Source organism: Selaginella moellendorffii, unplaced genomic scaffold, assembly GCF_000143415.4.
Source record: "Selaginella moellendorffii unplaced genomic scaffold, v1.0 SELMOscaffold_6, whole genome shotgun sequence".
In the NCBI taxonomy this organism is placed as follows: domain Eukaryota; kingdom Viridiplantae; phylum Streptophyta; class Lycopodiopsida; order Selaginellales; family Selaginellaceae; genus Selaginella; species Selaginella moellendorffii.
In genome coordinates this window covers 2,256,156-2,270,510 of record NW_003314267.1, presented here as the reverse complement: position 1 = coordinate 2,270,510, position 14,355 = coordinate 2,256,156, and the positions used below count along the sequence as shown (strand labels likewise).

Genomic DNA, 14,355 nt, shown 5'->3' with positions numbered 1-14,355 from the left:
AACCTTGGAATATGCCCTAAATAGGATCTTTATACATTAGGCTTTCACCTTTAAGTAAAGACCTTTGGGAAATATAACGTTAGTGGACACAAAACTTTGCTTTTACTGTCGCGCGATGTTTGAGTCGCCGCCGAGCCTCCCCAGCCTTTGCTTCCGGTGTATTTGCTGCTTGACAAAATCTTCCGAGCTTCCAGGAGCGCCGCCGTCTCTCTGGACGATTTTAATCGGGTGAGCCTCGGTGTTGAAAACCCATTGATCGAGAGGAATGACGCTGGATGGAGAGAACAAAAGGTACAAGTATTTGAGGGTCTCGGCAAGGAAGAAACTTTGCATCTTATCATCTTTCTCGCCGCTACGAACCTGAGAGAAACTTAGCAAACAAGAAAAAGGAGCTAAAGTTTTTCACTTACATCTCTAAGCCCGACGTATCCAGTGTCAACTCGCGATCGAGCCTCGAAGGCCTGGAATATATCCCATCCCCAGTCTCTGTATTTTGTATCTCCGGTCTTTCGCCATAAGTAAAAAAGAGATTCGACAGTTTCTGGTCTTAGAATGTTCCAAGCCGTGCCAACACTCATATCCTGCGCGAGCGAGAAAAAGTTTAGAAACAATGAGAACTACAACAAGCTACATACCTGGCCAGAAATGAAGTTATAATTCTCGCCAGCAAGACCAGTTGGTGTAGAACGGTAGAAGTTATAACATGTCCGAGCTAGCTGCAAGACATGCCGATCTATATCGTACTTTAGAGAATTCACCAGGTAGTACCTCTTTCGCAAGGTCCAGGTATTTGGTTTTTTTCTCATCCGGGCCGTCGTTGGATCCGAGCACAAGCATGCCTGGCGTAAAGCATGCGAGCTCGTCCATCTAAAAAATACAAAAGTTTGCACAAAGATCTAGACCGAAACAGAGCTAGACTCACTTTGTCGATGTATCCACCGCCAGAACCGTAACGCTCCGCTATATAAGTGTACGACGAAGGAGTTGATTTGCGGATCAAGCTCATCAACCCTTCCATGGACTGTTCCCACATGTCCCTGGAAAAAGATCACTAAGACCAAAGGTATGAAGCACGCACAACGTACCTGTAATGCTGAACAGCCTGTGTTTTATTTCCCAGAACCCAGACCTTTAAGAGGTACTCGTAGAAGCTTTCCACGTACAATGTCAGTCAAGGCAACAAGAAAATGCGAAGTGGCCAATACCTGTCTCCCATCGCACCAAAAGTTATCCTGTTACTCGCACTAGCAGTATGAGGATTGACATAAATAGGAACAAGCCCGTCTTGCGGAAAGAACTCCTTGATTTTTTTGATGACATTTTCAACCTGAACAAGAGAACTCACACTTTGAAACGAAATCTTCAACTTTACCTTTTCTTGATATTTGGGATCTCCAGTTCTTTGACTAAGTGCAATAAACTCAACTTGTTCCGTCGCAAGGTCCGCCAATACGCTTGCTCCCTGGAGCCACCAAACAAGAAAAGTGGAAAGTCGATGACAAAAAGAACTCTTAATGATATCAACTTCTCACCAAAGTCCAGCCAGGACTTCTTGAATCGCCAGAAGCCAAGTTAACAGTTGTGTAAGGTATACCGGTAGGGGTATTCCATGCCGGAAGTAATCTATCGGCGATTTCCCTCGCCTTGTTTAAGAATACAGTATCATTTGATAGGTCGTAGGCGCTTACAAGACCACCCACAACTCTATAAAACACAAACCAGGCAACGGTCAATACAATCGTCAACGAAAAGTGGAAGTTTTACCGGATAGTCGTCTCGAACATGCTGGCCTCGTAGTTTCTGTTGAAGTCAAGCTTGGCTACCCAGCTGCAAGAAAGGTGATTAAAAGCTCCACTACAAAATTTTGTTTAGCTTACTCTCGAGCTTTATTGAACTGATCCATGAATCCCATGATGTAAAGCGTATCAAGCGAATCCACAATAGTAGCACCAAGACCACCAAAGTCATTTGCTCCGCGCTTTGATAGCGGCTACTTGAGGATACAATCAAAAGCTTTAGCTAGAAAAAAAAAATACCGGAAAAGGAAACACGACTCTTTTACCAGTAGCTCGTCGTAGCCCCAGGCATATTTTTCATAAGAATTCCACGCGTGAAGCATAGCCTGCTTAACTTTCTCCCTTCTCTCCGCGGTAGTCTCGTCAAGTATCTCATCTTTGACTACACTCGGCGGCTTTCTCTCGAAAGCTTCTTTCGTGTTCTTAGGACGAGCTCTCTGCAACTGTAGTGTGATTAAGTAAAATTCGTGCCTCTGAAGAAAAACTCTGAAGTACCTCGAAGAAATCCTCTTCCGAAGTGGAGGTATCGTCCTGGAACACCCCATTTCACTCATAAGACCCCAGAATGCAGCTGAATTTCGCGATCACATCGATCGATCTAGCGATCTAGTGCCAGATTACATACCGGACTCCGCAGCGACCGGCGATCCCAGATGATAAATGTCGTGCACAGCAGCACGACGAGCATCAGCGCCACGATCCAGGGGCGACGGATGTAGTACGCAAGGCGCAAGAACCGCCAGGACGACGGCGATGGCCGCGCCATAAAAGCCCTAGACGCGAGCTGCAGAGAACCAGCGGCGCCGCTTATTCCACCAGCGGCGCCGCCATGGTCATGGTCAATCAAGAGCCGACCTGTTCTGCCCTAATTTACGTTCGTGCCCTTGTACGGCTTCACACAAGATTCGGCCATGGCCCACACTCGTCCGTACTTAAAGAGGAACGCTTCTTGCATGAATGTCGGGCCCATTCCACATTCCAAACTCGGGAAAAGAGTGCTGGCCGCCCAAGCGGCAAATACCGGAAAAGCGACGCCATCTTTCGTACAATATAATGTATAATATACTTGGCCAATCGCATACGCATACTGTACAACCACCCAGATAGATCGCTTGCTTGGATGTCTTTCACGTTAAGCATGGAAGCGCAGAGTTTAATTAAAGATTAAATAATCGCCAATGCGTGCGCAGTCCCTGCGCGATTGATTATTAGCAGCTAATCGCGCTCGATTATAAGCGACAATGAATGCAATGTGGTACGGCGCGCTGACCGGCGGGTGTACGCTTTCGTACGCCTGACAGTGACCGCTGGTGTCGGTTAAACCTGCCCCGGGGTTAAAAGCCCCATTTACCGACGTTGGAATTAGCGCCCAGGCCGCTAACCATGATTAGCATTAAGCGGCTCGTGGATGCCGTCCATCCGTCGGTCCGGAATGCGTGATGGGCGGAGATTCTGGCCTGGAATCGCCGTGCCCAAATTCCCGCACGGGTAGAGTACTTGGATATGGCGGCTTAGAGTGGCGCGCGCGACAGAGAGCTGCCATGGCCGACGCACAGCGCCAGCTCCTCTCCACCGCGCCGCAATCGCGAGGCTGTGGGATAGATGAGATCGAATTTCGGTGACTTGGGTCGTGGCGGATCGGGGCAAAGATTGGGGCTCGCCACCAGCGGCGGCGGCGCCGCCTGATTCGATAGATCGATCGCCAATCTTCCAGGTTAGCTACGCATCCACACCGTCTCCTTTTTTTTCTCTCCTCTTTGCTTGGGGGTTTTTTTTTTCTCTTCCTCTCTTCTCTCCCTCGAATCAAAACAATGAATTTTTTTTGGTGGGGGTGGTGTGTTCTTGGTTTGTTTTCTTCGCTTCTTTTTCTTTTCGTGGGCGATTCGTGGATTTGCTCGCGAATTTTTGCCCGGCTGCTGGGAGTGTGATGAGATTTCTAACCTGCATTTGTGCGTGGTGATGGATTTTCACTTGTGTGGGCCGGTGCCGTCGATAACGCCCTCGATCCTATTATATAGGCCAGCTTTTCTTTTCTCTTCCTCTATAGGAGACTGGGCCATTATCATGTATCATTCTCTCTTTCTTGGGCCGTGGAGAAAAGAAAGAGAATTTTTTTTCTCTTGCTCGTGTTCTTCGGAGAGTTTTGGGGATCTCTGCCATCCCGGACTGAATTTTTCCTTGTTTGTTTTCTCTTCCTAGTTTTTCTGCCGAGAATGCGGAGCCTGAGGATGCGAACGAGTTGAGCAAGGCAAGTTGTTTAAAGCACACTCAAAAAGATGGATTTTTTCTTCTCGGTTTTCCAATGACCAGATCCCAAGATGATGGAGGAAAGCCATTACCAGCAGCAGCAGCAGCAGCAGCAGCAGCAAGCTTTGCAAGAATTGCCTCCCGCCGTCGTCAAAGTTCGATGGAAACCGAACGAGGAGCAGCTCCGGATGCTCGTCCGGCTGTTCGAGGAGGAGGGCGACAGTATCAACAAGCAGCGGATCAAAGAGATCGCCGTGGATCTCGCTCGCCAAGGTGATGTTACGGAGGCCAACGTCCACAACTGGTTCCACAACCGAAAGGCTCGAGCCAAGCGCAAGCAAAAGCAGATGCAGCAAAACGATGGCGAATCCGAGGTAGACACCGACGTCGACTCCAAAGGCAAGAGATCCAAGCTCGATCACCATCACCACCACCACCACCATCACCACGAAGCCAACGCCACCTCCAAGATCGCCGCCGCAACTTCACCTCCAAACGGGACCTTGTTTCTTCCGGAATTCTCGCAGCCCGAACCTCAACAAGGTAACAAAAAATCTCTCGTTTCCTTTTTTGTGTGTTTGTCCGTGTCCTGCTTGTCCCGGGTTAGATTTTCTTCGTTTTCTTTCCTCATTTTGCTTGACTGTTTCCAAAGCGTGAGTTGTTTAGCTGGCTGTCGTTTTCGTGGTGAGCTCCCTGTCCTTTTTTCTTGTTTCTCCAAGGGTTTTTTATCCTTTCTCTCTTGTTTGCCTGTCTTGTTGGTTTTCTCGTCTCATTGGTTATCAGGTTACATGTCAGGTTTTCCAATGCGGCAGCCTCTCAGGCTTCCATCCGACGCCATCAACTTAAATACGAGAATGTACGAAAGCTCACTGATGCTAACTCCTCACCACCCCCACTTGGCTCCTCCACCACCACCGCCGCCGCCACACCACCACCACCACCACCACCCAGCTGCCACCGCTACAGGGCTCACGGACAAGTTTCGGATGCCAGCGTACGTATACTTCTCCTCGCTTTTTCTCGTGAATTCTAACAAAGTTGGAATCTTTTTTTCTTTCTTTTCTGCTTTTTCAGGTATTCACAGGAGCTTGTTCCAGAGACACACATGATCGAGTGGCGGCCTCACCATCAGCTGGCATTGATGCCAACGCAACCGGGAACTGATTTACAGGATAGAAGTAGCGAGTCCAAGACCATCACAGACGATGCTAGTACCGAGAGTGAGGATATCTCGGATAGCAGGGCATGGAACAGCAAGCAGCAGCAGCAGCAGCCACCGCCGAGAAAAGCTTGGAAGAAAAAGGCTAGAGGTACGATGATCCGGAAGGCACCACCACCTCCACAGCCAGTTCCAGCGGCAACACCAGCTCTGAACGGTCGAGCCTCGAATAGAAGCCACCACGGCGCGAGCACTAGGAAGAACAGGATACGTGACATAATCAAGGGACTCAAGAGGAGCAACCCGGATAGCTACGAGCGGGATTTGAAGGCGCTGTTTGTGGAGGTAGTGAAAAGAATAGGAGCGAACAAGGCTCGCTCGATAGTAAACAGGTTGACGAGGCCACCGGACACTGAGACATCGTCGTCGTCCGACTCGCAGGCCATGGACTCGGGTTCGTGTTCTTCCACGGCATCTCTCCCCCGTCAAGCTCGCAGAGTTTCCTCCTCGTCACCCTCGGACTTTAACAACAGGGCCGCGAGCAATAACAATGGTCGAGGTGGCGGCGGTGGCGAGTTTTACAGCAGCGATGCGGTGCCTCCTTACAGTAGATTCCAGGCTCCAGCGAGCGAGCAGCCGAGTTTTTATCACCAGAAACCGCAAAGCTCTTCTTACGGACAAGTCCAGCAACACCACCAGCAGCAAAGTCCCGCTCCGGTGTGGGATTCTTCGTCCGCTAGGCAGGAACTAACACTCTCCAGTAGCTCTAGACAGTACCAGCAGCAATTTTTCCAGCAGCAGCAGGGACATGGGCAAGAACAGCAGCAGCAGCAGCAGCAGCAAACTTATCGAGACTGCAAATCCTCGAGCAGCACCGAGGACGACACAAACGACGACGGCGGCAACGACGACGAGGGGTCTCTCCAAGAAGGGGAAGAGAGTGACAAGGAGTTTCGGATCGTGTGGTCTTCGCAGAAGAAGCAGCAGCAGCAGCAGCAGCCGGAAGCATTCACTGCCGCGATTCCACCTCAAAGTTTTGAGAACCGGTGTGAGGCACTCGCCACTCCTCCATCATCGAAGAAAGAAAGCAAGCAGCCAGCGGCGGCGGTGGCGGAGGGAGAGAAGACTAACGTAACTCTGATCGACGGGAAGCCGACTGGAGCAACCGGGACATGGTGGAACTCGATCTTGCGGCACTCGGCGCTGCTCTTCTTGGACGTGTCCATCCCGCACATAGCGCTCCAGCCGGAGGAAGGCATGGTCCGGATACGCGACTACATGGACTCCAAGTTCACGTACGTTGGCGGCAGCCTGGACGACGCGTTTCTCAAGAAGCAGGTCGCCAAGGCGCTCAACTTCCGGCGGCACAAGGTGATGCGGATGATCGAGCAGGGGTCGAGCCGGCCCAGCGATGTGTCGCAGGAGCAGTGGGACTCGCTCGTGCGCTACTACGCGGATCCGAAGAGGAGGGAGAAGTCGGACAAGCAGCGCGCGGCGCTCAAGGCGCTCAACTTGAGCAACCAGCAGCAGCAGCTGCAGATTCAGCAGCAGGTGCAGGTGCAGATGCAGGTGCAGGTGCAGCAGCAGGTGCAGGCTCAGGCTCAGGTTCAGCAGCCGCAGCTGCATGCAGGGCTTAATCTGAACATTAGTCAGGAGGATCAAGCTGCTCGTCGCGAGAGTTTGGATGAGGATGAGGAGGACGAGGACGAAGATGAGGACGAGGATGAAGAGGAGATGCAGCGTAGGGAAGAAAATGCTAGCTAGCTTAGGCAGCAACACGAAAAATCAATCAATCAATCACAGATCCACGGATTTTCCTTCTCTTTTTCTCGAAAGCGTGAGCTTCTCAAGTTTTGGGAGAAGTTGAGATAGAAAGAGTTCTACTCATTCTATCTGTACGTCAGACTTTTCTATGAGGAGTGAAACCAGAAATCAATCACAGATCACACCTTTGTTTCTCACAAAACTTCTTTGTTTGAAGTTCTTGGGAAAGTCTTTGAAGTGAGTTTGGTTGAAAGTTCTTAAAAGCTTTTGTAAATAAATCAGATCGACAGATTTTCTTCTCATAAAAACTTCCACAGTAAGTTTTTGGTGTGAAATTTACGTAAAACTTTGCGGTGGGGGAGTGACACAACACTGTTTGTGAGAGGACAAAGGAGACAAAATTCTGTATGTTAGAGACCTACATAACTTACCGCAGTGGTGTCGGCACTGGGAACAAAAAATAGAAGAAGACTCGACGCTCATCTCGAGCTGTTGACAAGCATCCGTTCGCTCAGCGTCTTCCAGGAGTGAGCCATGTTGCTGAGCAGCTCAAACAGCTCGTCCATCCTCGACAGCTTCCTCTCCTCGATCTCTATCCTCCTCTCCTCCCGCTCTTGCAAAAACGCCAGGATCTTCTCCTGGGACTCGGAGATGGCCTTGGCAACCAGCTCAAACGATCCACTCCCCGGCTCCGCAGCGATCGATCTAAGCTTCCTCTTGGTGGTCGCAGTAGCAGCAGCAGCATTCGGAGTAGCAGCATGAGGAGCTGGAGGATTGGGATCGGCGGTAGCAGTAGCAGTAGCACCAGTCCCGGATGATCCAACCTCGCGGAACTGGAGGAGCGATGGCGTCTCTCCCGGCCCCGGCACCTCCTCGCTGGAGAAGCTATCCCCGGGGACGAAAGGAGCCGCGGCATTGACGACGGGGAGAGCGTCCATGTCCGCCTCGCCGCGCGTCACGGTGCGCTGGAGCAGCTGGAACATATCCTGCGAGAACTTGGCGGGCAGCCGGAGGTCCTTCTTTTGCTCCTTGGTGAGCGCGAAGTAGGAGGAGGAGCCGCGCCTCTCGTGCTCCAGGATGGAGCGGTAGTCGCCCAGCATGTTCTCCCATTTGCTGCGGCACTGCTCCACGTCGCGCAGCACGCCCTGGCTCTCGAGGTGATCCGCCACGGCTTGCCACTTGGCCGAGGCGCCCATACCTTCGCGGCTGGTGGCGTCCTTGGCCTCGATTAGGAGGATCGCCTCCTGGTTGCTCCAGTTCTTGCCGCGCTTGCGCTTCTTGTGGTACTCGCCCGCTGCTGCTGTTGCCATCCTCGCTCCACCATAAAGCCCTAACCCTAACTATAAAACCCCCAGCCAGTTATTCATATATAAAGCTAAATTTAAAAAGCTTAATGGTAAATATTACTATTATATTTTTTAAATATGAAGTTTTTAAATTGCATTGGTTAAAATATATGTTATATTATTATTCTATTTTCAATATAAATAATAACTAGCACTATACATATATAAATTGTTACTGAACAATCAGCGAAGAATTTTAGTTGGCAACATAAAATTTTTATATTCTCAAAAGCCATGAAAAGTTGAATATTAATATAAAATATAAAATCAATATAATTTTATATAGTAATTTAATAGCCCAAATAAAACTTTATGAATGATTATCATGAAATGATACATAAATCAAAACAATACAAAATATATATAAAAATTTATACTTTTTATGATAAATTAATTATAATTTATGTTAAATTTAAAATATTGCTATAATTTATTCATTTACTAAAACTTATAAGTTTTTTTATTATGTATTTATATCAAATTTAGGAAACTAGAAAGTGTAAGCCACAAATTTTTCCTTTCTAATTTGCCAACTTACCTCGTTTATCCAACCAACACTGCTGTAAGCAACCAAAGGGAACGACTCGAGAGACGATCCATAGGGGTTCAAATATAGAGGGAAAGGGCCCATGAACAAGAGTGCACCCCCTTTTCCAATCGGTTAAGGGTCTTGGGATATTTGGGGTTAAGCGTCCTTGGGTTTGAATAGTACTGGGCTGGGTGACCTCCCGGGAAGTCCAAACTCAGGAGCTTACATTTGGTATCGGAGCGGTCTCGGGTCTGACTCTGTTGGTATCGGAGCGGTCTCGGGTCTGACTCTGTTGGTATCGGAGCGGTCTCGGGTCTGACTCTGTTGGTTGGCTAAGGGAATCACACCACATGTTGATTGACATCTGGCTGGTCCAGTTTGCTCCCGCTGGGCTCGACCCGAGGGGTAGGGTGTCAAGAGAGCGGAGCTCTCGGGAGAGCTGCGGCTCTCAGCTTCCGTTCACGAGTGTAAGCAACCAAAAGGAACGACTTGAGAGACGATCCATGGGGTTCAAATATAGAGGGAAAGGGCCCATGAACAAGAGTGCACCCCCTTTTCCAATTTGGTATCAGAGCGGTCTCGGGTTTGACTCTGTTGGTTGGCTAAGGGAATCACACCACATGTTGATTGACATCTGGCTGGTCCAGTTTGTTCCTGCTGGGCTCGACCCAAGGGGTAGGGTGTCAAGAGAGCGGGGCTCTCGGGAGAGCTGCGGCTCTCAGCTTCCGTTCACGAGGGCGTGAACTTGCAGGGAAACATGGTGGATTGTAAGCAACCAAAGGGAACGACTTGAGAGACGATCCATGGGATTCAAATATAGAGGGAAAGGGCCCATGAACAAGAGTGCACCCCCTTTTCCAATTGGTTAAGGGTCTTGGGATATTTGGGGTTAAGCGTCCTTGGGTTTAAATAGTACTGGGCTGGGTGACCTCCCGGGAAGTCCAAACTCAGGAGCTTAGAACGAGGGCGTGAACTTGCAGAGAAGCGTGGTGGATTGTTACCACCGCTACAGGGCTCACGGACAATTATTAAAAAGTTTCTTTCTTAATATCTTTCTTCTAATTATATTTTTTGCTACTCATGAAAATAATCTGGCGGTGATTTTAGACAAACATTACCTGTGCTTAAAAGAGCATGACGGGTTCAAATTGTACAAAATAGTGTTAAGTCCATTCTCCATGCAACAATATTTAGTTTTCTTAATAGTAGTTTTATTCTTGTTTATTTTTATTTTTTAATCCAGTTTTCAATAATTATAAACATGTTCATAATTTTAATACAAGATTAATCTTATTTCTAGAATAAACTAAAATATACTAAGCATGGTTGGTATTCATTTAAATTAGTCTTATATATTTGTAATCATGTTTATAATTTATTAAATTTCCTAATATGGTAGAATATCTAAACTATAATGCTTGCTTCAATACTATAATGTTATCACCTTATTATATTACTGTTTTCTTGCTCGAACTTCCAGGCAGCAGCGTCGATATCACGATCCACGGCCACAGGCTCCTCACTTATGACCATAGCTTAGTGTTTATTAAGGTACTGGACATTCTAGAAAAACTAAGTTGTAGTGGCTGTGGCAATTGCTCAGCTCTTGCATCATGCTCCAAGAAGTTAGCTATGATCACAAAATAGTAATGCATTTACCATATATGGTTTTGGTTGCCTCAAATCCAAATTTCCACTGCTGGAATTTACAAAATGCACCAATGCTAATCACTCTTGGTGGAGCACTTGGGTTGGAACTTGCTGAAGAGCTCCAGTCCTTCCAAAGCAATTGCACCTTATCTCTATCTATAAACATAGCAGAGGACTGGCATGCCTTTTCCAGGCTGTGGTGCCCGGTTTGCCAATCAAGAGCCTGAACCAATCACCAGGCAAGGAAGAGTCCAGCTGTCATAGGATCCAGCTAGAAAATGACATCACTTCGTGTGCATGGGGCACGCTTGCTATCCAGATCTTCTTCGAAAGGTCAATTGATCTGTTGCTTTTTCTTCTCAATTCTTGTTTTTGTTTCTTGGTGTTTAAAATCACAGTTTAGCATGAAACCAGGGTACCCTGCATTGAAAGAATGCAGCATCTCAAGAGACTTGCAAGAGGGGAAGAGGCTTCATGGAGAGGTAGGGTCCCTTGGGGGCAAATAGCTTTATCAACATGTACTCCAGGTGTGGAGACATGGCAGAAGCTTGCAAGATCTTTGATGCCATGGTGTGTGCTATGCTTCTCTTCTGGAACACTCTGATGCTAGGATATCCAGAGAACGGGCAGGAAGATTTAGCTCTCAAGTTTGTGGATAGGATAGAGCTGAACGAGGCGCCTGTGTAGCGGATGATGTGAGCTGAGCCGCTGCTTTCAGGACTTGCCCGGGCTTGGTGGCTTAAGAAGAAGGCGAGGAGCTCGATGGGAAGCTTGTCAAAGTTTTGGCTCTAGAGAAGACAATGGATCTCCATGCTCGAGCCGTGAGCAGTGGATGGGTTTCCAAGCTATGGCTTTGAGGAACATCTTGGTTGATACACATTGCAAGTGGACACTTGCAAAGCTTTGGACAGGATGAGATATCACGGCGTTGTCTCGTGGACTGCCTTGATGATGGGATACTTAGAGGACCGCGAGGAAGAACTCGTCTTGAGCTTGTTCTTTCTCACAAAAGAACAGGGACTAGAGCTGAACTCTCTGATGGTTCTGGCCGTGTTGAAGGCTTGCTCCAGCTCTGGATGCCGTAAGGCCCATACTCCACCTCCATCCAATCAGGTTTCATGCCCGTCATTTTCAATTCCCTGGCTAAACTCCACTGATTCACCTTTCTCCACCCTAAAACTATGAAGGGAAATCTTTCCAATTAACAGAGCCACTTTGGCAGTTGTGGTTGCGCCAACACCTGGGAACACAAATGGGTGAAGTGAATGCTTCTCACACACAAGCACACCCTAAACACGTGCCAGGTTCCATCTTACCTCGCTCCAGCCAATGAGCACGCAAGTTGTGTTACATAGAACTTTTTACCATACTTATCGTTTTATTCTTGTAGATTTATAATTTAAAATACTATTAATATCTTTTTAAAGTATATTAATAAATTAAGACTTAAGGAAAAACCTGCCAGTAAAAAATGAGTGTTCTTCAAGTCAAATGGCTAAATAGAATGTATTGAAACTGTGCAACTAGAAAGGATGCTTATTTGCTCCACTTTGCCACCTCCACTTTCCAAACCAGCACTGCCATGATTGCTTGCTAGCACCTCAAGTATATCTATGTGATAGCCACCAAATATTCAATAAACAATTATCTTTTATCACTCTAATATGATAAATTTGCAAACAAAAATTGCACCACTTTGAATAAAGATTAAAATTAATATATTATAGTTTTTCTTTTACAAGCAATCTTTTCATTTACATTGTCATCAAAGGACTACATGTCAACCTCCCGATCATTTCTGTACGACTGCCGGTGGCAGCCTCCTCCCGAGCGCTCATGATCAACCCAGAAAGACTGGCGCTTCCGAGGAGGATCTTACTAGGCGACAGGATGAGACTCTTGCACGTCTCGCACCGTCAACGTGAAGTAGCTACCAAGAGGTGTACAACCTTCGTCGCTGGTCATCATCGTTCCACACAAGAAACCCCACTGGACGAGGCGTGGTATCTGCACACCCTGCAGTTTGTGGAGCGTCTTTTCCCGGAGGCTTGTCTCGACGTCCAGAAACGTCAAATCCCACACCACTTTTGACATCCTCGGCGCTCACAACAAGAATGTTTCCTTAACAAAGAATCTCTATGCTTGATAGAGCCACCACAATCACACTGCTCAAGTCATGCACAGATCTTTCCACTGCAGATCGCATCCATCACTCTCTCCTCTCCGCCCCTTCTCCACCCGACATCTTCTTGCACAACAAGGCGATTGAAATGTACGGAAGGTGCGGCAGCGTTGCATCCGCACGCCACGTGTTTGACGCGATCGGGCACCGCCGGGACTGCTTCTCGTGGGTGCTGATGCTCTCGGCATATGCCCACAACGGGTATATTCACAATGCCAGGAGAATATTCGACGCCATGCCCGGCAAGAACCTGGTTGCCTGGACGTCAATGCTCAGCGCGTATGCCACGCACGGTGGAAACGAAGAAACGAAAGCCATCTTCGACATGATGCCTCTAAGGGATCTGGTTGCCTGGACTGCAATGGTAACTGCATATGCCCAGAACGGGCATTGGAGGCGTGCTATTGATCTCTGGGACGAAATGCCAGAATTCAATCTCTTGGCTGGAACTGCAGTTCTGGTTGCTTCGGCGGATATTGGCGACATCGCAAGCGCGAGACGAGTTTTTGAGCAGCTCCAGGAGAGAGATTTCGTCGCTCTTACCGCAATGGTGGTGGCATTATCCAGAACAGGGAATCTTGACGAGGCCGAGCGAATGTTCCACTCTATGCCGCACAGGAGTGCGGTATCGTGGACGGCAATGGTGGGAATCTACGCGATGTATGGCAAAATAGAGCAAGCAAAGGTGATGTTCGATAGCATGCCGCAAAAGGATGTTGTTAGCTGGAACGCGCTCCTGTGCGCATATGCCCAAAACGGGCATTTGGAAGAAGCAGTGAATTTAGTCAACCTTATGCCGGAGCTCAATCTCGCGTCCTGGAACGCAATCCTGTCGGCCCTAGCACAGCAAAGGCTGTTCCATCAAGCACTGTCTCTCTTCCACTCAATGCCCCACCGGGATCTCATGTCCTGGACAATAATCTTGTATGTGTTTGCTCAGGGGAAAAACCTGTCGCGAGCAAAGTCCTTTTTCGAGACCATGCCGTTGACCGGCACAGTCTCCTGGGGCACGCTTCTCGCCGCCTACGCCAACAACGGTCAATGGCGGTCGGCGTTCGAGTTGTTTGACTTGATGAGGAGCGTTGACTCCCCAGACGAGTGCTGCATTGTCGGGGTCCTGATTGCGTGCAATCATGCCGGTCAGCTCCACACCGCGCGGTCCTGCCTCCTGTCGATGGCCGCTGACTTTGGCATGTCCCCCACGAAGCAGCACTACTGCTACATGGTCGACATGCTGGCGAGGATGGGCTACTTGAGCCAAGCAAAGGAGCTCATCACCACCATGCCCTTTTTTCCCGATTCCTTGGAGTGGAACTGCTTGCTTGGAGCTTGCAAGCACCACGAAAATGTAGAGGATCTCGGCAGTGGAAAGGATGCCGCGAGCTCTGTGATTCGCGATCCAAAGCGGGAAGATCACGGGGCTGGTTATGCTTGTGTTCTTCTGGCCAACTTGCTCAAATCTAAACATTAGAATCCCAAATGGATTTACAAAGACAAAATCATCACTCAATCCTCCTCTTCTTCCTCCCAGTATCTTTGTCGCTAAAAGTTCTCTGTTTATCGTCCTTGTTGTCCCGGGCTCTCTTCTTCTTTATCATCTCTACTAGCTTTAGGATTCGCTGCCTCTGCAAAGTTTTACAGAGTTCTGCATCGCTTGAAGAATCGCCATCTTTCTCAAGGAC

At 48.4% G+C, this 14,355-nt stretch overlaps 4 protein-coding genes across 5 annotated transcripts; 2 read left to right on the top strand and 2 right to left on the bottom strand.

The window, feature by feature from the left end:
- Window position 1: 1 nt before the first annotated feature.
- Window positions 2–2,639, bottom strand: LOC9636010 (mannosyl-oligosaccharide 1,2-alpha-mannosidase MNS1). The gene is made up of 14 exons (XM_024670877.1): window positions 2,422–2,639; window positions 2,292–2,327; window positions 2,063–2,239; window positions 1,878–1,990; window positions 1,765–1,827; window positions 1,533–1,704; window positions 1,373–1,462; window positions 1,206–1,327; window positions 1,086–1,151; window positions 923–1,037; window positions 769–867; window positions 636–716; window positions 411–581; window positions 2–360 (listed from the first exon to the last, which is right to left on the bottom strand). Exons 1-14 carry the CDS (start codon window positions 2,560–2,562, stop codon window positions 103–105), a joined length of 1,704 nt encoding a protein of 567 aa, XP_024526645.1. The 5' UTR covers window positions 2,563–2,639; the 3' UTR covers window positions 2–102.
- Window positions 2,640–3,259: 620 nt separating this feature from the next.
- On the top strand, window positions 3,260–7,026 carry LOC9634645 (ecdysone-induced protein 74EF). 2 transcript variants are annotated; one of them, XM_024670665.1, is made up of 5 exons: window positions 3,260–3,510; window positions 3,996–4,044; window positions 4,107–4,586; window positions 4,839–5,037; window positions 5,118–7,026. In XM_024670665.1, exons 3-5 carry the CDS (start codon window positions 4,115–4,117, stop codon window positions 6,964–6,966), a joined length of 2,520 nt encoding a protein of 839 aa, XP_024526433.1. In that variant the 5' UTR covers window positions 3,260–3,510; window positions 3,996–4,044; window positions 4,107–4,114; the 3' UTR covers window positions 6,967–7,026. The 2 variants fall into 2 exon arrangements, with proteins under 2 accessions (XP_024526433.1, XP_024526432.1); XM_024670664.1 differs by having other exon boundaries at window positions 4,827–5,037.
- A 182-nt stretch (window positions 7,027–7,208) lies between these two features.
- On the bottom strand, window positions 7,209–8,286 carry LOC9634644 (trihelix transcription factor ASR3). The gene has a single exon (XM_002965546.2). The coding sequence runs from the start codon at window positions 8,274–8,276 to the stop codon at window positions 7,446–7,448; it is 831 nt and encodes a 276-aa protein (XP_002965592.1). The 5' UTR covers window positions 8,277–8,286; the 3' UTR covers window positions 7,209–7,445.
- Window positions 8,287–12,629: 4,343 nt separating this feature from the next.
- On the top strand, window positions 12,630–14,144 carry LOC112344980 (pentatricopeptide repeat-containing protein At4g02750-like). Its single transcript, XM_024670737.1, has one exon. The coding sequence runs from the start codon at window positions 12,630–12,632 to the stop codon at window positions 14,142–14,144; it is 1,515 nt and encodes a 504-aa protein (XP_024526505.1).
- Window positions 14,145–14,355: the final 211 nt, after the last annotated feature.

Coding starts and splice junctions, on each gene's coding strand:
- LOC112344980 (XM_024670737.1), top strand. CDS start 12,630: ATGCTTGATAGAGCCACCACAATCACACTGCTCAAGTCATGCACAGAT.
- LOC9634644 (XM_002965546.2), bottom strand. CDS start 8,276: ATGGCAACAGCAGCAGCGGGCGAGTACCACAAGAAGCGCAAGCGCGGC.
- LOC9636010 (XM_024670877.1), bottom strand. CDS start 2,562: ATGGCGCGGCCATCGCCGTCGTCCTGGCGGTTCTTGCGCCTTGCGTAC. Junction 1,328..1,372: donor ATCCCAAATATCAAGAAAAG/GTAAAGTTGAAG, acceptor TCTCTTGTTCAG/GTTGAAAATGTCATCAAAAA. Junction 361..410: donor GATACGTCGGGCTTAGAGAT/GTAAGTGAAAAA, acceptor AGTTTCTCTCAG/GTTCGTAGCGGCGAGAAAGA.
- LOC9634645 (XM_024670664.1), top strand. CDS start 4,115: ATGATGGAGGAAAGCCATTACCAGCAGCAGCAGCAGCAGCAGCAGCAG. Junction 4,587..4,826: donor GCAGCCCGAACCTCAACAAG/GTAACAAAAAAT, acceptor ATTGGTTATCAG/GTTACATGTCAGGTTTTCCA. Junction 5,038..5,117: donor GACAAGTTTCGGATGCCAGC/GTACGTATACTT, acceptor CTGCTTTTTCAG/GTATTCACAGGAGCTTGTTC.